The sequence below is a fragment of the Camelus dromedarius genome, chromosome 23, assembly GCF_036321535.1.
Source record: "Camelus dromedarius isolate mCamDro1 chromosome 23, mCamDro1.pat, whole genome shotgun sequence".
NCBI lineage: Eukaryota > Metazoa > Chordata > Mammalia > Artiodactyla > Camelidae > Camelus > Camelus dromedarius.
This window is the reverse complement of record NC_087458.1, coordinates 8,491,158-8,512,144: the sequence shown is the minus strand read 5'-3', so window position 1 is coordinate 8,512,144 and position 20,987 is coordinate 8,491,158. Positions and strand designations below refer to the sequence as shown.

Sequence of the window (20,987 nt, the reverse complement as noted above, 5' to 3'; positions counted from 1 at the left end):
TTCCACAGAGTCTGCACCAATTTGCATTCCCACCAACAATGCACAATGGTTCCCTTTTCTCCACATCCTCACCAACACTTGCTGTTTCCCCTCTTTTTTATAATAGCTGTTCTAATAGGTATGCAGTATTATCTCGTTGTGGTTTTGATTTACACTTCCCTGATGATGAGCGATGTTGAGCACTTCTTCAGATACCTGTTGGCCATTTGTGTACCTTCTTTGAAAAAAGTGTCTATTCAGATCTTCTGCCCGTTTTCTAATCAAATTGTTTTTTTTTTTTTTTTGCTGTTGAATTGCATGAGTTCTTTATATATTATGGATAGTAACTTCTCATCATATATACGATTTGAAAATATTCTCTCCCACTCAGTAGATTCCCTTCCCATTTTGTTGATGGTTTCCTTTGCTGTGCAGAAGCGTTTAACTATGATGAAATCCTACTTCATCATAATAAAAAAGCATTTGTGTTTGCTTTTGTTGCTTTTGCTTTTGTTGTCAGATGAAAAAATTCATCGCCAGCACTTATGTCAAGGAGCTTATCATCTATGTTTTCTTCCAGGAGTTTTATTGTTTCAGGTCTTACATTCAAGTCTTTAACCTATTTTGGTTAATTTTTGTGTATGGTATGAGATAGTGGTCAAGTTTCATGCTTTTTTAAAATATATTTTAATTTTATATTCGACTGAAATGTAGTTGTTTTACCATGTTCATTTCAGGTGTACAGCAAAATGATTCAGTTATATATATACAGACATATATTTTCAGATTCTTTTCCATTATAGCTTATTACAAGAATTTGAATATAGTTCCTTGTGCTGTACAGTGTTAAGTTTCATTCTTTTGCATGGGGCTGTCCAGTTTTCTCAATACCATGTGTGGAAGAAACTGTTCTTTCCCCATCATATATTTCTGGCTCCTTTGTCATAAATTCATTGGCGATATTTGTGTGTGTTTATTTCTGAGCTCTTTATTCTGTTCCATTGATCTATGTGTCTGTTTTTATGCCAATACCATACTGTTTTAATACTATAGCTCTATAATATAATTTGAAACCAGAGAGTGCAATGCCTCTAGCTTTGTTCTTCTTTCTCAAGATTGCTTTGCCATTCAGGGTGTGTGTGTGTGTGTGTGTGTGTGTGTGTGTGTGTGTGTGGTTCATACAAATTTTAGGATTATTCCATTTTTGTGAAAATGCCATTGGAATTTTGGTAGGGATTGCATTGAATCTGTAGATTGCTTTGGGTGGTATGGACATTTAAAACATATTGATTCTTTTAATCCATGAAAACAGTATATCTTTCCATCTGTTTGTATCATCTTCAATTTCTTTCAGTAATTCTTGTAGTTTTAAATATATAGGTCTTTCATCTAATTGGTTAAATTTATTCCTAAGTATTTTATTCATTTTGATGCAGTTGTAAATGGGACTGTTTTCTTTATTCCTCTTTCTGGTAGTTTGTTATTAGTGTATAGACATGCGGCAGATTTTTGTATATTCATTTTGTATCCTACAACTTTACTGAATTTATTTATTATCTTTAAAAGTTTTTTTGATGGAGTCTTTAGGGTTTTCTATGCATAATATCACGTCATCTGCAAATAGTGACAGATTTACTTCTTCCTTTTATTTCTTTCCTTTGCCTACTTGCTTTGGCTAGGACTTCTAATACTATATTGAGTAAAAGTGGAGAGAGTGGGTATGCTTATGTCGTTCCTGATCAAAGAGGAAAGGCCTTCAGCTTTTCACTGTTGAGTATGATGTTCGCTGTGGGCTTATCATATATATATATATATAGTCTTGATTATGTTGAGGTGGTTTCCCTCTATGCTGACTTTGTTGAAAGTTTTTATCACAAATAAAGGTTGAATTTTGTCACAAGCTTTCTACATTTATTGAGATGATCATATGATTTTTATCCTTTAGTTTGTTAAGGTGGCATATCACATTGACTGATTTGTGGATGTTGAACTTGGAACTGCTTTTACTATATCCCACCAATCTTGGTACATTTCAATTTTTGTCTTTCTCAAAGTTTTTTGTTTATTTCTGTTTTGATTTCCTCTTTGACTCATCTGTTGTTCAGTAGCATGTTGTTTAATTTCCACATATCTTTGAATGGGTTTTTTTGTAATTAATTTCTAGTTTAATACCATAGTGTTCAGAAAGATGCTTGATATGATTTCAATTATCATAAATTTATTAAGACTTTTTTTGTAGACTAACAACAGATCCATCCTGGAAGTAATCCTTGTGCACTTGAGAAGAATGTGCTTTCTGTTACTTTTGGATGTCACGTTCTAAATATATCTGTTAAGTCCATCTGGCTAACATGTCCTTTAAGGCCAATGTTTCCTTATTGATTTTCTGTCTGAATGATCTATTTATTGATGTAAGTGGGACATTAAAATTCCCTACTATTATTACGGTATCGCCATCTATTTCTTCCTTTACGTCTGTTAAAATTTGCTTTATATATTTAGGTGCTCCTATGTTGGGTGCAAAAATATTTACAAATATTACATCCTCTTCTTGGATTGACCCCTTTTTCGTTATGCTCATCTTTGTCTCTTACTACAGTCTTTGTTTTAAAGTCTGTTTTTTCTGATATAAGTATAGCTATTCCAGCTTCTTTCGGTTTTCATTTGCATAGACTATTTTATCCCATGCCTTCACTTTGAGTCTGTGTGTGTCCTTACGTCTAAAATGAGTCTCTCTTATACAGCACATATGCAGGTCTTTTTTTCTTTTTCTTTTTTTACTTATTTTAATGTATTTATTATTGTGTTATTATTATTATTATTATTATTATTATTATTATTAATATGGCAGGAGGAGGTAACTAGGTTTATTTATTTTTAATGGAGGTACTGGGGATTGAACCCAGGACCTCATGCATGCTAAGCATGTGCTCTACCACTTGAGCTATACCCTCCCCCCAGGTCTTTTTTTTATTTTTAATCAGTCAGCCACTCTATGTATTTTAAAACAATTATTGGTATATATATATATATATTTATTACCATTTTGTTAATTCTTTTTTCATTGCTTTTGTAGTTCTGTGTTCCTTTTTTCTTCTTTTGCTCTTTTTTTTATAGACATAATAAATTTTGTATTGCTTTTGTTTGTTAAATAATTATTTTAGCTACAAAATATTTAAATACATATAAGTAAAATTATATGTTCAACAAAATTAAATTGCAATCATTGATGTTTCCAAAAAGCTTTGTTCTTGAAAACTTACCATGCCAAATTTACAAAGGTTAGATTTTCTTCTTAAACAATCTTTATAATTTTTAGAAATTTAAATATTATCTCTCAGATAAATTTTAAAAATCACTTTTGATCTCTCTGTAGTGTACCAGCTTAAATTATAATTTTAAAATTGAGTTATAGTTGATTTACATATTAGTTTCTGGTGTACAATATACTGATTCAATATTTTTAGATTATACTCCATTTATAGTTATTACAAAATAATGGCTACATTTCCCTGTGCTGGACAGGACATTCTTGTTGATTATTTATTTTATACATAGTAGTTTGTATCTCTTAATTCTCTATACCTATCTTGCCCTGCCTGCTTTCCCTCTCCCCACCGGTAACCACTACTTTGTTCTTTATATCTGTGAGTCTGTTTCCATTTTGTTATATACACTCATTTGTTTCATTTTTAGATTCCACCTATAAGTGATATCATACAGTAGTTTTCTTTCTCTGAATTATGTCACTTAGCATAATAGCTTCAATATCACCCATGTTGCTGCAAATGGCAGAATTTCATTCTGTTTTATGGCTGAATAATATTCCAGTGTGTGTGTGAGACATCTTCTTAATCCATTCCTAGGCTGCCTCCATATCTTGACTATTGTAAATAATGCTGCTATAAACATTGGGGAGCATTATCTTTTTGAATTTGTATTTTTGTTTTCTTTGGATATATACCCAGGAGTGGAATTACTAGATCATATATTAGTTCAATTTTTAGTTTTTTGAGGAAATTCTATACTGTTTTCCATAGTGCTGCACCAATTTACATTCCCGCCAACAGTGTCCTAGGTTTCCCTTTTCTCCACATCCTCCCCAACATTTGTTATTTGTATACTTTTAGGTAATAGACTTTCTGCCAGGTGTGGTGATACCTCATTGTGGTTTGGAATTTCTCTAATATTTAACTATATTGAGCATCTTTTCATGTGTTTGTTGGCCATCTGTATGTCTTCTCTGAAAAAAAAAGTCTATTAAGTTCTTTTGCCCATTTTTTAACCTGATTGGTTTTGATATTGAGCTGTATAAGCTGTTCATACATTTTGGATATTAATCCCTTATCAGTCACATCATTTGCAAATATGTTCTCCCATTCAGTTATATGTCTTTTCATTTTGTTGATGGTTTCCTTTGCTGTGCAAAAGCTTTAAGTTTAATTAGGTCCTATTTGTCTATTTTTTTATTTTGTTTCTTTTGCCTTAGGAGGCTGATCCATAAAAATATTGCTTCAGTTTATGTTAAAGAGTGTTCTGCCTATGTCCTCTTCTAGGAGTTTTTTCATGTCTTACATTCAGGTCTTTAATACTTTTTGAGTTTATTTCTGTATATGGTGTTAGAAAATGTTCTAATTTCATCCTTTTACGTGTAGCTGTCCAGTTTCTCAGCACCACTTAATCTTGCTTTCTTCCTTTGTGGTTTGATGACTTTTTTTTTTTTTTTAACTACTTTACTTATATTACTTTCTATTTCTCTCTGTCTTTCTTTTTGTACTGTAGGATTGCTTTGTGGTTACTAGGAGGCTTTTGTGTAATAACGTAATGGTAAAACTCTTTTAAGTTGATTTTAAGTTGATAATAAAGTAAGTTTGATCCCTGAGGCTTAACATTTTTACTCTCCTCCTCATATGCTATGCTTTTGATATCACATTTTATATTTTTATATCTTGTGTTTTCTTTTAACTACTTATTATAATCATAGTTTTTTTAACTACTTTTGCCTTTTTTATATGAGCTTTATAAGTGTTTAAATAACTACCTTACTATATATTTACCTTTCTAGTGAGATTTTTTTCTTTCATATGTTTTCTTGTTACTAATTAAACTTTCTTTTCAGTTTAAATAAGTTCTTTTAACACTTTTTGTAAGGCCAATTTTGTGGTGAAAATTCTTTTAGCTTTTACTTGTTTGGAAAACTCTTTCTTCTTCAATACTGGATGATAACTTTTCTGGGTGGAGTGTTATTGGTTGGATTTTTTTTGTTTTTTGTTTTTTTTAGTTTCAGCACTTTGAATATATCATTTCACTCCCTTCTGACCTGCAAAGTTTCTGCTAAAAAATCTACACATAGTCTTTTTTTTTTAATTGAAGTACAGTCAGTTACAATGTGTCAATTTCTGGTGTACAGCACAATGTCCCTGTCATTCATATATGTACATATATTCATTTTCATTTTTTTCCATTAAAAGTTATCACAAGATATTGAACATAGTTCCCTGTGATATACAAAAGAAACTTTTTAAAAAATCTATTTTTATACATAGTGGCTAACATTTGTAAATCTCAGACTGCCAAATATATCCCTTCCCATCCCCTTTCCCTGGTAACCATAGGATTGTTTACTAAGTCTGTGAGTCTTTCTGTTTTGTAGATGAGTTCATAGTGTCCTCTTTTTTTTTTTTTTTTTTTAGACTCCACATATGGGTGATATATGGTATTTTTCTTTCTCTTTCTGGCTTACTTCACTTTGAATGATAATCTCTAGGTCCATCGATGTTGCTGTAAATGGCATTATTTTATTCATTTTTTATGGCAGAGTAGTATTCTATTATATAAATATACCACAACTTTATCCAGTCATCTGTCGATGGTCATTTAGGTTGCTTCCATGTTTGGCTATTGTATATAGTGCTGCTATGAACATTGGGGTACATGTATCTTTTTGCATTAGAATTCCCTCTGGACATATACCCAGAAGTGGGACTGCTGGATCGTGTATAGATAGTCCTATGAGTGTTTCCTTTCATATAACAAAATGTTTTATTCTTGCTGCTTTTAATGTTCTCTTTTTGTCTTTAACTTTTGCTGTTTTAATTATAATGTGTCTTCATGTAGGCCTCTTTGGGTTCATCTTATTTGAGTTCTGAGCTTCCTGGATCTGGATATCTGTTTCTTTACCCAGGTTAGGGATGTTTTCAGTCATTATGTATTCAAACAAGATTTGTGCCATTTTCTCTATCTCTTCTCCTTCTGGGACCCCTACAAGTTGAACATAGGTCCATTTGATTTTGTCTCATAAGTTCCTTCAGCTATCTTCAATTTTTAAATTACTTATTTTTTCTTTGCTGCTCTGATTGAATGAGTTCTAACTGCCCTGTCTTAAAGTCAGCAGATTCTTTTTTAGGCTTCATCTAGTCTGCTGTTGACTCTCTCTGGTGTCCTTTTTAGTTTAGTTATTGTATTCAGCAGCACTGATTTCTATTTGGTACTTTTTCATATTTTCCATCTTTTTGTGGATGTTTTTATGTGTCCATCCATTCTTCTCCCCACTAACCATCGCTTTGAACATTTTATCAGGTACATTATTTAAGTCTGTTTCATTAAGGTTTTTTTCTTTCGAGGCTGTATCTTGTTCTTTTATTTGGAACATATTCTTCTGTTTCTTTATTTTGTTCAGCTCTGTTTTGGTTTCTGTCAGTAGATGAAACCACTTCTCCCCATACTGAAGGAGTTGCATCATGTAGGATTTAAAGCTTATTGTTCACTGACTTTCCCAGTGCTTTGTTATCTCTCAAATCTTTGTGCTTGTACAAATAGCCTGTGATATTTTTTTTAAATGCTCTCAGTATTTCAGGGTGTGCCAAGACCTGTCAGTGTCCCTAAGAGGAAGATCTCTGGACCTAAATTCAAGCTGTTTGGAAGCCAGAACTCAGGCAGCAGCTTTTAAAAGTATGCAAGTATATACAGTTTTGTGGGAACTTAAACTTAAGCCCCACTGGCCAAGAGATATGATTATGTCCTCTGGGTGGCAGTTGCAAAATTTGGGATTCCAGATGATGGTAAGGTGTGAATTAACACAACCACTTTGAAAAATAATTTAGCAATACCTTCTAAACTAAACCTCGTGAGCTAGGAATCTACTCCCTGGTATATACTCAATGGAAACACATGCCCATGTACATCAAGAGATCTGTACCAGAATATTTGTAGCAGAGCTCCTTGAATTAGCTTCAAAAGCAAGTGAAAGCCCTTTGTTCCCTTTGAGGTCCTTCTGTTGGACTGAGATGTAATAATCTCTGTTTAACCTTATATGCTTTTCTTGTCTTGGAGTGAAGTAGGTGGGATGTAATATAATATATGTAAGGTGATATGCTTTTGTTGATATAAATTTAAATGCCCCTTAGGAAGACCAAAGTATGGACCCAGAAAGAAAGGGTAGGGAAAATTATTTGAAAATAAGAAATTTGCCTTCCCCAAGGCAGCTAATGTCCTAGAGATCTTTGTTAATGGTATGCCAGGATAGAAACGTGACTTCTGAAAAGTCACAAAAGCAATTCACCTTCTGTAGTAATTAAAAAAAAAAAAATCAAACAGTATAGAAAGACATAAAATGAAATGTCTCCTTCCCACATAGTTTTTCAAATATAACTACTATTTTAGGTATGTTTTTCCAGGAAACAAAAAGGGATACTTATATTAGTTATATACACATGTATTCCATTTTTTTATAACAACCCCAATGTGATAATACTACAAATCCCAATCTATTCCTCACTTTTTTCTCTTCATATTAATCAGGGTTGTCTTGCCTTCTTATACGTGCAGGTTTACCCCATTCTTAATGTCTACATTGTGTGTCATTGTGTAGATGTATCAGAATATTCTTAAACATTCCCATATTCATTCAGTCCTATTATGTTGTTTACAGTGTTTTGGCAATTATGAATGATGTCACAGTAAACATTATTTTAGTGCTATTTTCACGTACTTTCCTTAAGGTATTTTCTCAGCAATAGAAATGTGGGGCCATGTTTATGTGCTTTTTAAAAACCCTAACATTTATTTTTTCACTCTGACCACAGGGCAGGAAATTTTGATTAGTAGTTAAATATGGGTATGTCCACTTCCTTTTTTCTGATTTACTAGGGCACCCTGCTCTTTAAAAAAGCAATTTCTCAGATGTGCTCCTTGAGGCTAGTGTGACAGTATACTACTGTAAGATCAAAACCAAACCTGTAATCCCTCAGAAAACCTCTCTTTTGTTTCTCAGCCCTGGGCAGGCCAGGTCTTCATGCTGCTGTGGGTGTCGCTCCTTGTCCTGGGTGAGTAGAACTACTTAACATGGGCGCTGGGTGGGGTCGGGACAGCCTCTTTCTGCCACGGACCTAGCCTTTTCTTGGGGCTTAGCCCCTGCTCGGAGAGTCTTTCCGATCTGGGGAGATTATATTCTCCAGCTTTACCACACAGCTCCTGGACTTCTTCCTTGAGGCTGAAGGACTGGTCAGAGCTGGATTAAAACTTTAACCTTACAGAGAAGGAAACCACAGTGACCACAACACTTCAGGATTTATTCTTTTTTTTTTTTTCCCTCCCCTCCAAGGGTTTATTCTTTTTTTTTCCCTCTTACAACAAATATTACTTTATGAAGTCCAAGAAATGTATTATGTTTGCTTGTTCATATTGTCTTATTCAAAGAAGACCCTACTTTTCTTTCTGTGAAGGAAGTGTATTTATTCCTTGTATGATAATCACAGATTGTGGTGCTGGACATGGAGGACAAGTTTTCTAACATGGAAGATGTCTCCTTTTGCACACAAATGCAAACCACAGCAGTGGCAGATAGATAAAGAACACAGGGAAGGGGAGGAGAGGAGGCGATTTGTAGGGGTAAGTGGGCAAGGCAAGGAAAAAACATAAGACAGATGACATTCTTTCTCCTCTCCACCCGGGTTTGTTGAAGTATAACTGACAGATAAAAATTGTATATATTTAAGATGTACAAGATGATGATTTGATATACATATATTATGAAATAATTACCAAAATCAGCTAATTAACATTTATATCATTTCACATAGCTACATTATGTGTGTGTGTGTGATGAGAACATTCAGAATCAACTCTCCTAGCAAATTTCAAGTATCTATTGTTATTAACTGTAGTCATCATATTGTACATTAGATTTCCAGTACTCATTCGTCTTATAACTGAAAGTTTGTTTCCTTTGACCAACATCTCCCCAGTTCCGCCTCATCCAACTCACTAGCTGCCAACACCATTTTATTCTCTGCTTTTGTGAGTTCAGCTTTTTCAGATTCCTAATATAAGTGAAATCATGCAGTATTTGCCTCTTGCTGTTTGGCTTATTTCATTTAGCATAATGTTCTCCAGTTTCATCCACGGTGTCACAATGGCAGGATTTCTTTCTCTTTTTAAAAGGTGAATAATATTCTGCTGCCTTTATGTACCACATTGTCTTTATCCATCAATCAGTCAACAGACACTTAGATTGTTTCCATATTTCAGTTACTGTGAATAATGATGCAATGAATATGGGAGTACAGGAATCTCTCTGAGATACTGATTTCATTTCCTTTGGATGCATACCCAGAAGTAAGATTGCCAGATCCTATGATAGTTTTACTTTTAATTTTTTAGGAACTTCCACACTGTTTTCACATAATGGCTGCATGAATTTACATTCTTACCAACAGTGTTCAAGTGTTCCTCACCAACACTTGTTATCTTTTGCCTATTTGATAATAGTCATTCTAACAGTTGTGAGGTAATATCTTGTGGTTTTGATTTGCATTCCCTGATGATTGCTAACACTGAGCATCTTCTCATATACTTATCAAACATTTGTACGTCTTCTATTGAGTATATCTCTTTAAGTGCTTAACTGTTTTTAAATCAAGTTATTCGTATTTTGCTATTGATTTGTTAGAGTTCCTTAGACATTTAATATATTAACCCCTTATCAGATATAAGGTTTGCAAGTATTTTCTCCCATTCCATAGGTTACTTTTTATGCTGTTGATTGTTTCCTTTGCTGTGCAAAAGCCTTTCTTTTTGATGCAATCCTGTTTATTTTTGTTTTTGCTTTTATTGTCTATGCTTTGGGGGTCATATCCAAAAACTCATGTCCCAGATCAATGCCAAGAAGCTTTCTCTGTATGTTCTCTTTTAGTAGTTTACAGTTTCAGGTTGTAAATTTAAGTCTTAATCTACTTTGAGTTGATTTTTGTACATGGTAAGCTATAAGGGTCCAATTTTATTTTATTTTTTCATGTGAATTGTCAGTTTTTGCAACATGATTTATGGAGGAGGCTATCCTTTCTTTCTTGTGTGTTCTTGGCACCTTTTTTGAAGCTCAGTTGACTATAAGGGTGTGGGTTTATTTCTGGGGTCTCTGTTTTGATCCATTGGTCTATATGTCTGTTTTTTATGCCAGTTTTGATTATTATAGCTTTGTAATGTAGTTTGAAGCCAGAAAGTATGATGTCTCCAGTTTTGGTCTTCTGGCTCAAGATAGTTTTGGCTTTTGGGGTCTTTTGTGTATTTATTATGATTTCTTTTTCCTTGTGATTACTGTGAGGCTTCTGTAAAACATAACAGTCAATTTAAGTTAAATAATTTATTTCAATCACATATTAAAAACTACACTTTTAGTCTCCTTCCCCCTATTTTGTTATAGATATCACAATTTACATGTTTTTATATTATGTATACATTAAACTATTGTAGCTACAGTTTTTTTTTAAATACTTTTGGCTTTTTAAATTTTACATTAGCATTAAAAGAGATTTATATGCCACCATATAGGATGCTATGGTCTGAATGTTTGAGATGATAGGGCCTTTGGGAGGTGATTATGTCATCAGGGCAGAACCATTATGAAAGAGATTAGTGCCCTTATAAAAGAAGCCAAAGAGAGCCCCCTCTTACCTTCTTCTTTGTGAGAGTATAGTGAGAATATGGCTGCCTATGATGAAGTGGGCAGTACCAGAGATGAGCTCATGACATAGACGGGCCTTGAACAAGGGCAATGTACAGGAAATATCTGTGTAACAAGATCTCAGTTAAACAATTGTCCAGGCAAAGTTACCAATGATAGTAAAAGTGGGTAATAAACTGTATGCCAAGTAGCTGGTAATGACTTTATGAAACAGAGAGAGAGTAGGAGCTGGAGGGGGCAGAGATGGAGTGGAGCACAATGTAAGAAAAATGGACCCCACAGATGGAAGCGGTATGGAATATTCCAGAAATAGGAAGCACATCCTAGTGTGCACCAAAGCAGAGTGGCAGGATAGGGTAATGGCCAAGAGTATGTGCTTTGTGGTCAAACAAGATGGGTTCAGGTAAATGGATTAAAGACTTCATTCTGCCCTTAAATAGTTTCTAGTCTGTAAAATGGGGATAACCATAGAACTTTCCTCATAAGGATAGTGAGAAGACTACATGGAATAATATATGTGTATGTCTACCATATAGAATACACTCAGAAAAATATCAGCTACTTTTAATGTGACACAAAACCCAAGGTGACCAAGATATTTAGGAAGTGGCAAATAATCCGTTGTTCTGTACATAACACTTAGATTTTAATTACATCTCCATCAGCCCCATGTGGATAGGAATAAGATCCTTCCTGCTCACTGCTGGATTCCATTGCCTTGTCCAGCCCCTAGCATATGATTGGCATTCCAAAACTTTCTCTAGAATGAATGGAGCAAATCTGTCCCTCATCTGGAATATCGAATCAACTTATAAGCTTGTCAGTTTTGCCTCCTCTGTCTCTCCGTTACCCTTTGTGCAAACCCGTGTCCTCCTAAGGAGAGATACTAACTGACCTAGCACCCTAATTGATTCATTACTCAACAAGTAGTATTCGGTACATATTTGTGGCATATCTCTCACGTGCACTGTTATAGATTCTGGGGGCAATACAGTGAACATGAGAAGTCCCTGTTCTCACAGAGCTCCTGTTCTAGTCTCCCTGCTTCGTATTTGGTCTCCCGGGACTCCACGCATGGCCGGAGAGCTAAGTCACAGATTTTAAGCTTGTCACTCTCTTACATAAACCCTTTCCATGGCTCCCCACTGCTTTTATAATGAGCTCGTAGCTGCCTAATTTAGGCCTGCATGCCTCTCTGATTTCTGATTTCCCCTAAACTCCCTAGCTTCCAGAACCTCTCCTCCCCAAAACTGCACACCAGTGCTATTTCTTCTCTTCTGTGCCCTTTCTGCCTTGATCACCCTCCGCATCATCTCATTGCCTGGCTGATTCCTATATTCGCACTCACAGGTTTCTCAAGCAACAATTCTTTCAGGTGTCCTTCATGGTCCGCCTACCGTCTTCGCCACACACTCACACACACACTCTCTACACACTGGGACGGGTGGTCCTTCTGCCCTTAAGATGCCCCGTGTGTATTTCTATTACTGTACTTACACGCTGTATTATAATTTATATTATTTTGCTTTAGGTTTCTATTTACCCTACTGATCAACTTCTTGCTATCAGATACCATTTTTAAAATTCATCTTAAAAGTCCAAGCACAATGGTCAGTATATATAGACATTTGATAAATGACTGTTACTTTAAAAAATAAGTTTTTACAAAAAAATAATAATTGGATGGGGAAAATATAAACATTACCTTTGAAAAGCCAAATAATTCTTGCTCTGTGCTCATCTCTGGCTCCTTCTATTTTTACAGCTTCCGTCACTGGACAGTCTGGTAAGTACTTCTTTCTTATGTTCTTCAGCGTCCCAGGTAATAAATATGAAATATTTGTGACGGCTGTCTGAGGATCTCTAATACCTCCTGTTCTTGCTGAGGCCGGCAGGAATGTGAAAGTGTCACCTGGTCTACTGGCTTTGCCCGGGGACCAGGATATCTACATGGCCATCCTTTAACGTAATGGTCATCCGTCAATCCTTCCTGGAAGAAGTGGTGAATGTCCAAGCAGCTGCTGGCCTGCACTAGGCCCTGCACTTGCTCCTATTACAAACGGGCCCCAGCTAACAAGGCAGACCATCTAAACCCCATGGCAAGTGTGCAGGACTTGGGATAAGATATTCTCCAATCAGCAAGCCACCAAACCCCTCTGAAAACGTCACACAGTGGGGAGGCCAGCAGGAATGCTGCATTCGCTACAGTTTTAGGAGTAAAATCCTCCAGGAAATGTGGAGAGAGTAGAAGAACATCCAACAAATGGTCCCTTAAAAGGAAGAACTGCACAAAAAAGGGAAATTGGGGGAGATGACAAATCGTCTGTATCCCACATTTTTTTTTTTTAATTCTGACCCTTATTGTGCTTCTTCTGGGTAGAGAATCTTGGATATTTGGGGACCCATGAAGAGCACAAACTCTTTACCACCTCCCTCCTGTCCAAAGTTGACTGCCCCAGGTTTCATCCTTGACTAGATCACCTCTGGATTCCAACTAATGATTTGTCCATTCCTTGCTCTCCCACAAGTAGCTATGATGGGATTTTTCTGGCATGATCTGTAAAATGAAGGCAAGTTAATATCTCAAACTTCTTTTAGTGCCCAAACCATAGTATGCTTTATCCTTTTATGGAAAGTGCAAAATTGTGATTTAACAACTGCTTGGGAAGTTCTTCTGAGCCTATGAACATGATGAAGTGGCAAGGGGAGGGGGTGACTTTTGTCAGGCTCCAATTCCACAACAGACCAGCCAGCCATGTTTTTCCCATTGACATTTGGCAGCAAATCCTGCTGACACAGCCCTTTTCAAATCACTTTTCTCATTGCCATCCCCTCAGCAATCATTGTTTACTGAGTGAGGTGAGTGCTCTGGTTGACACATGGCCTTGAGCAATCAGTGACCTTCCCTGCAGGATTACTTAGGGGTTCTCTAAAGCCAGGTCCTCCAGTCTATCCCTCACAAGCCACTGTGATGGGGATTGCAGGTCACTCCACCTCATGCTCATTCTCTTTCCTCCACAGTCACTGAACCAAAACCTGTAATTTCCCTCCATCCTCCATGGACCACCATTTTCCAAGGAGAGAGAGTGACACTGACTTGTAATGCATTTTACTTCAGTGCACGAGAGAAAATAAAATGGTACCATTGGTACATTGGGGAAACTTCACATGAAACCTTCAGAAACACCCTTGAAGTTCAAAATTCTGGAGAGTACAGATGCCGGGCCCAGGATTCACCCCTAAGTAATCGGGTGCACCTGCTCTTTTCTCCAGGTGAGAAAGAAATGAAAGAAAAAAGAAAACTTTAGAAATAATCAAGTTACCCAGAACTCAGCTTGTATTTACTAAATCAAAAGCTATAGAGATAAGACCCAAGAATTTATATATTTTATAAACTGCTCAGGTAAAAGGAAATTTGAGAAACGATTTATTTGAATTGTTCCTGAATCTATGTATAGCTTTAAGCCCATAAAATTAACTTGGAATAATAAGATGCACGAAGAGAGGGAGAGAGACAGAGAAAATTTTTCATTTCTATCCTAAAACCACCTGTTTTGAATTTGAAGCAGTACCTTTCTAGCTATGATGCTCTTTATTTTTTTTAACATTTTTTATTGAGCTATAGTCACTTTACAATGTTGTATCAAATTCCAGTGTAATGCTCTTTACTTTAGCGAACAAGGAAGCAGTGTGGCAGCCAGGAGCAGAGGAAGTGCTTATCCTCTTTGACCTGACAATTCTGCTCTTAAAAAAATTACCCACTGAAATAATGATATATATTTACCACCAAAACTGAAGACAAACGGTCAAGAAAAGAAAGCTCATTAAGTAAATTACATTACTAGCATGAAAGGAAAACTTTGTGGTCATCAGAAACCAGGTTTGGGAATGATGAGGATGAGCTGTTGATGACATAGAAAAGTATTCATGGCCAGGTAAGTGAAAAACAAGTTATCAAATAGATAAACATTATTCTAATTCCATCAAAAGAAAGAAATACACATAGACTCATGTATACATGCACATAGGAAAAAGAACTGGAAAAATGTATACCAAAATCTAGGCAGTGAAATGATAGCAGATTTAAACTTACGTTTCTGCTTTCCAAATGTTCTCAAGGCAGATACGTTCATTATTTTTAAGAATCCTTTTTCCCAGCCCTCATTCCTGTGAAATCTATTGGGATAATAATGAAAAGAAGGGGGAAACAATCAGATGAAACAAAGAAGTGCTCTGTGTTTCCAACAGCCAACCTGATCCTGCAGGCTCCACTTGACGTGTTTGAAGAGGAATCCGTAGTTCTGAGATGCCGAACAAGGGCAAAAGCAGGACTAAATGCTGTAATGCTGTACAAGAATGGAAAAGTCCTGAAAGCCCTTGAAAACATCTCTGACTTCACTATTCATCAAGCAAGTCTGAAGGACAATGGTATATATCACTGTACTGGAATTAAGGAAGATGGTCACTATGTTTCTTCAAACTCAGTGGAAATCCAAGTCCAAGGTAAAGACCTCATTATTTTGTGAGATGGGTTAGTCGAAAGGAGGACCCCTGAGACTGCAGAGGATAAAGAGGGTGGGCTGAAATACCACTGAACCTCAGCGCGCACTCCTACAAGGAACAGAGAAAGGTTCAACTGTGCTTTGGGCTGAAGGATGTTAGGGATCAAAAGTGGCACCCTTCCTGCCTGCTTCTGTAAGCTCTGCTTGCTGGTGCTGAGGATGAATTGTGTTTTTCTCCAGAGCAGTTCCAAGCCTCATGGCTCTGGGGTTTGTTGTGATCCTTTTCTCTAGAGCTGTTTCCACCTCCTGTGCTGACAGCCAGCCCCACCTACCCCATCGAGGGGAGGGCGGTGACCCTGACCTGTCTGACCCAGCCCGTTCCACAGAGGCCAGATGTACAGCTCCAGTTCCAGTTCCAGTTCCTCAGAGATAACTGGACCCTGGAATCAGACTGGCGCAGCTCCCCAGAATTCCAGATCACCACCGTATGGAGAGAAGACTCAAGGTCTTCCTACTGGTGCCAGGCACGGAGAGTGACTTCCCTTGTCCAGAAAAAGAGCCAGAGATTCCAGATGTATGTGCGAAGTGAGTGTCAGTGGGTTCTGAGATTTGCTGAGACTGGGACTGGGAAGAGCCACGGAGAGTGTCTCACATCAGTTTGTGCCACTGGTCTATGTGGAAAGGGTTTCTCGTGCCTGTGGGGATGGGAGCAGTATAAGAGAAGAAACCCTAATTCTGTGGACATTTTAGAGAAGCTTATACCCAGAAAAGTCCAGAGAAAGAGAGATGGGTTTATTTTTTTTCTTTCAATATCGTGAGACACAATTCTTTCTTTTTTCCTCTGAAGGTTCTCTTCCTAAACACCATTCTTACCCCTGGTAGGTCTGCAGGCATAAGCTATGGGCTATGGCAGAGCTCTTTGACTGGGCTGGTTGGACTCTGCTGGGCCAGAGAGACAGACTCTAGAATGCTAGATGCCCGGAGCAGAGCACTTAAGAATAAGAAAACCAAAGTACAACAGCTTGGAGATAAATGGTTCCACTTGCTATCCTTAGGGATGGTGTTGTACCCACCATCAGTTTTCCCTAAGTCTCAGACTTTGCAGGTTCTCAGTCATGACTGCTAACCGATGGTCAAATGCCTCTTCTGATTAAATCTGACCTGCCTCAGAGGAAACGTGTTTGAGCATTAGGAAGGAGGCACAGTCTGGGGTGCATGCTTTCCTGAGTGAGGAAGGAGTGACAGTGGTAGCATTCTCCATAAATTCACTCTGGTTCCTAAGCAACAAAGAATGTTCTATGACCCTGTTTCTTCTGAGCTGCCCAGATTTCATTAATCTTTGTTCTCCAGTCACAAGCAGCAGGTGTTTCTTAGGTCACTGGTTTGGACTGGAAAATTGTGAGAAGGTGGAGAGGCTGTTACCCAGCAGTTGCAACACAGTAATTTCTAGCACAGGATGTCCCCCAGCATAACTGATGGAGCCCCAACCTCAAGCCCTACTCTTGCTCTGTTCCCAGGTATCTCCCTTTGCTCCTCCAGCCCCACAGGATGACTCAAAAAGGCACTGCCCTAAGACAACATCGTAGTATAAAACCACAATCACCTGGAGTATGGAACACTTTCATCACAGATTTTCCCACTTTTAGGAGGACTGTCATGGGTCCACCTCCTCTGACCTTCTGATAGGCAGAGGTGTTCAGAAGTGCTTGCTTGCGAGCAAGCTTACTGTATATGTTAATGATGGATCTCCAACTAGCCACTGCAGTTGCCACAGCTTCAGAACAAGCACCTCTGATGCCAAGTCTTTCTGTCCCCCTCACCATCCCCACCACTTCCTCCAAGCAACACCACTGTTGAGTACTGGGTGTAATTTGCAGAATGGCTGGTCCATGCTCTAGCAGGGGATAGGCTGGGCATGAGGGGAGGGTGGGCAGGGTTGCCTCTACTCCTGTGCAAGATGCTCCACAAGATCATTAGGAAGTAGAAGTTCTCCCAATCACATGGAGGGATCACAGTCTCTCCACTACTTTCTCCCTCTTCCCAAAGAACAAGCTCAGCTCCACCCCAGGCCAACTTCCCACACTGGATTAGCAATTTAGCCCTTCTCACTCTTCTCCAACTGTGGCACTCCAATGCCAACAATCCCACATGTCATTTTTATTCATTTAGGAGTTACTGCCAAAATCCAAATATACACCTACCCAGAGTTGGCGCTTGAAGGGCAGAAGCTGGTTATCATCTGCTCAGTAGGTGGAATCCAAGAGCCCATCACATTCTTCTGGTACAAAAAAACCAACAAGCTGAGCAGGAGAACAAAGATTCATACTTCCTCAGAAAGAGAATTCAGGATCCCTGTGCTGACAGACAGCCATGCTGGAGAGTACTGCTGTGTTGCCAGAAACCGCCACTACTCCTTCTTCAGCGACTTGGTGACAGTCAGTGTGAAAGGTATGTCTGCTAGATAGCATCTGAGGAATGGGTTTTTGTGATGACCACGAGGTGGTCGGGTGGGAGTGGATGTCAATAGCCACCAATAGTTTACTATTCTCAACAATCTACCAGAACTTAGAGACCAGCAGGAGTTAGGATAGAAGGGGCTATGGGGGCTTTTGGAGGTCAAGAAAATACTCAGTGTTGGACATAAGGCTGCACTCTTCATTTTTACAAATTACTTTTTCATTTAAATGCAATGGTTCCTGGGATAAAGCCAGAACAAATAGAATTTTGGAACCAGAATGATCTGGGACCATGTCTCTTGACAAGCCTCCTTGATTTAAGTATGTGCCAGGACACTCCCTACTAACTTGCTGTCTCTTTCAGTCCCAGTGACACATTTCATTGTCTTCAGGGCTCCTAGGGCACAGGGGTGCTGGGAAGAATGAGCTAGAGCTTCAGAGTGCCACTGTGAAACCAATCCTACATCAGTTTTATCATGAGGCTGAAATCCTGAGGACCCTTGGCCCCTATAGTAGAGGAGCATCCATAAATCTCTCTGCCCACAGAATATCCTGGGAATGATTCGTGTGCTCAGACAATGGCCTGGGGACCCAGGCGGCAAGGAGGGACCACTCTCATCAGAAGTGAGTTAACTCTGATCACCAGAAATCACAGCCAGGGTCAGGGTGTATGTGCCCCCCACAATCTAAAGACTGCAGCTACAGAAATTCACAGGCTTTTTTTTGGCTCACATAGCATCATGGCAGGCTTACTGCCTCTGCTTGGCAGATCTGAGTGCCTTGCTGTGAATACACTCTCAGGAACTCAGGAATAACTTAGAGTGGATTATCAACAGGAAAATGCACAGTCTGACCAAAATGTTCCTAACAAAGCTATGAAGACTTTCCAGAGTTTCCCAGATTCTGTCAGATCAGCAATCTCTGGCCAAGGAGAAATTGCAGAGTCCAGCATCACCTCATTTAGATGATACTCAGTCCTCGGTTTTCCTGTCAGTCAGAAAAAAAGTCCAGCCATTCCTGGTTCCAGCCTTCCTCCTACTGCTACCCAACAAGCCTTTACTCCCTTATCCGTTTCCTGTTCTTCCTCAAGTCACCTATAATACGCTGCTTAAGCTGCCGTAACAAAATACCACAGACTGGCTGGCTTAGACAACAGTTTAGTTTCTCACAGTTCTGGAGGTAAAAAGTTCAAGATCAAGGTCCCAGTAGGATTGGTGGCTCTCTTCCTGGCCTGCAGTAGGCCACCTTCTCTCTGTGTCCTCATGTGACCTTTCCTCTGTGCAGTCGGGGAGAGAGAATTCTCTGGAATCTCTTCCTCTTCTATAAGGACACCAGTCCTGTCTGATTAGGGCCCCACCTTTATAATCTCATTTAACCTTAATTATTTTCTTAAAGGCCCTATCTCCAAATACAGTTGCATTGGGAATTAGGGCTTCAACATACATATTTGGGAGGGACACAGTTCAGTCCATAACACCATCCAAACGTCCCCATTGGCTCCCAGGTCTTTGAACAAGTGTCTCTATTGTGTGGGCCTTATTCTTCGACCAGTTCAGATACCATCACATCCCTTAATGTGTCAGCAGCACCTCTCTCCCGCTCCACCCTCCCTCACCCACCTTGGTCCCTGGCATCTGTAGAACTCACTGTTTTTCTCTTGTCCTTCTCTGTTTTCCCAGATGCTTGAGTTTTCAATCTTAGTAGTTCCCAAATCATTTCTCTTTCCAAGGAATATGGAGATATCTGTCATCTGATTCAAGTTAATTACTGGCAATAACCAATGTGAAAATCCATGTAGGACACAAGACAGGTAGTGACATGGTGTTTATATCAAATATGTGACTGCTGGTAGGAAGAACCCCAGACTACATCACCCCCTCTCCCAGTATCTAATGCCATCTTACCTTCAAAGCTGTTGTGGTAGTTGTGGTAGTGAGAGGGAAATAGCTTCTGTAGAGCCCTGTGCTGTTCCCTTCACTGCTAGGAAATTCCAGGCCCACTTTTAAGGAGACGATGTGATTCAGCACTGAACCAGAAGTCAGAAGACAGACTTAGGTCCTGTCAGGCCCTGGAAACAGCCTGCTGAGTGACCAGAAGTGGATTTCCTAACATCTTCCGGGCTCAGCTTTCTCACCTGTAAGGTCAAGCTGGATGCAGGGAGACTATAAGAACAGAGGAGAGGTCCTGAAAGAGTATGTGAATCTGGCAGGGAAAAGGACCCAGGGTAGAGCCCTGAAGTCCACCGCGGTGAAGGAAGAAATGGAGAGCAGGTACTGACAAGAAGACTCAGGATGGCTTGGGAAGGTGAGGGAAGAGCTCTTCCATGGTCATATAGCAAAGGGAAGGGACAAGTTATGTTGGTCTGGTGGCAGGAAAAGAATGGACCTCTTCCCTGAGAGCATCATTTCCTCTGGAAAATGGGAGAAAGATCACCTAAGAAGGGGCCAGGAGAGGAGAAGGGGAGAAGGGGCCAGGTCTGATGTGAAAGGGAAAGACCAACATGGAGAAGAGGAACGAGCTGGGGAGAATAGCCTGGGGGGCGCTGGGCTGCCCCAAGGGCCAGTGGAGAGGAGACCTGACACTTCATTAGCCGCTGATTGAAACCTACAGGCAGAAGCAACAGTTGACTAAGTTTTTCTCTCCCCCAGTTCCTGTGTCTCCTCCCATCCTCACCCTCAGCCCTCTTGGTGCCCGGACTCTTGAAGGAGATGTGGTGACACTTCTCTGTGAAGTTCAGAGAGGTTCTCTGCCCATCTTGTATCAGCTTTTTCATAAAGGTGTGTTGCTCAAGAAGATAGGAGCCACTTCATGGAGGACAATCTCCTTTCAGTTATTTCTGACTGAAGAACATTCTGGGAACTACTACTGCACAGCTGACAATGGCCTTGGTCCCCAGCACAGTAAAGCCATGAGCCTCTCTGTCTTTGGTAAGCCTTGGATGCCTGCTGCTCACCCATCCTTGACCCTGATCCCGCTTGCACCAATCCCTTCAAAGCTCTGCGTGGATCTTCGAGTTTCCTTCAATCAACCTAATGCCTCTCTTAGCTCCTTTTTCATAGAACCAGCTATCTGTGGACCTCAGTCCTCATT

At 38.9% G+C, this 20,987-nt stretch overlaps 1 protein-coding gene across 4 annotated transcripts in view; it reads left to right on the top strand.

The window, feature by feature from the left end:
• The first annotated feature begins 8,113 nt into the window (after positions 1-8,113).
• The window catches only part of FCRL5 (Fc receptor like 5), a 29,984-nt gene continuing 17,110 nt past the window's right edge, over positions 8,114-20,987 (top strand). Inside the window, exons 1-8 of one of the 4 annotated variants that reach the window (XM_031436016.2) lie at positions 8,114-8,303; positions 12,705-12,725; positions 13,961-14,212; positions 15,188-15,442; positions 15,733-16,026; positions 17,611-17,889; positions 18,444-18,521; positions 20,546-20,824. In XM_031436016.2, the coding sequence (XP_031291876.1) occupies positions 8,273-8,303; positions 12,705-12,725; positions 13,961-14,212; positions 15,188-15,442; positions 15,733-16,026; positions 17,611-17,889; positions 18,444-18,521; positions 20,546-20,824 (1,489 nt within the window). In that variant the 5' untranslated portion in view covers positions 8,114-8,272. The remainder of the gene's footprint in view (positions 8,304-12,704; positions 12,726-13,960; positions 14,213-15,187; positions 15,443-15,732; positions 16,027-17,610; positions 17,890-18,443; positions 18,522-20,545; positions 20,825-20,987) is intronic. The other 3 variants (XM_031436014.2, XM_031436015.2, XM_031436017.2) reach the window with 3 other exon arrangements.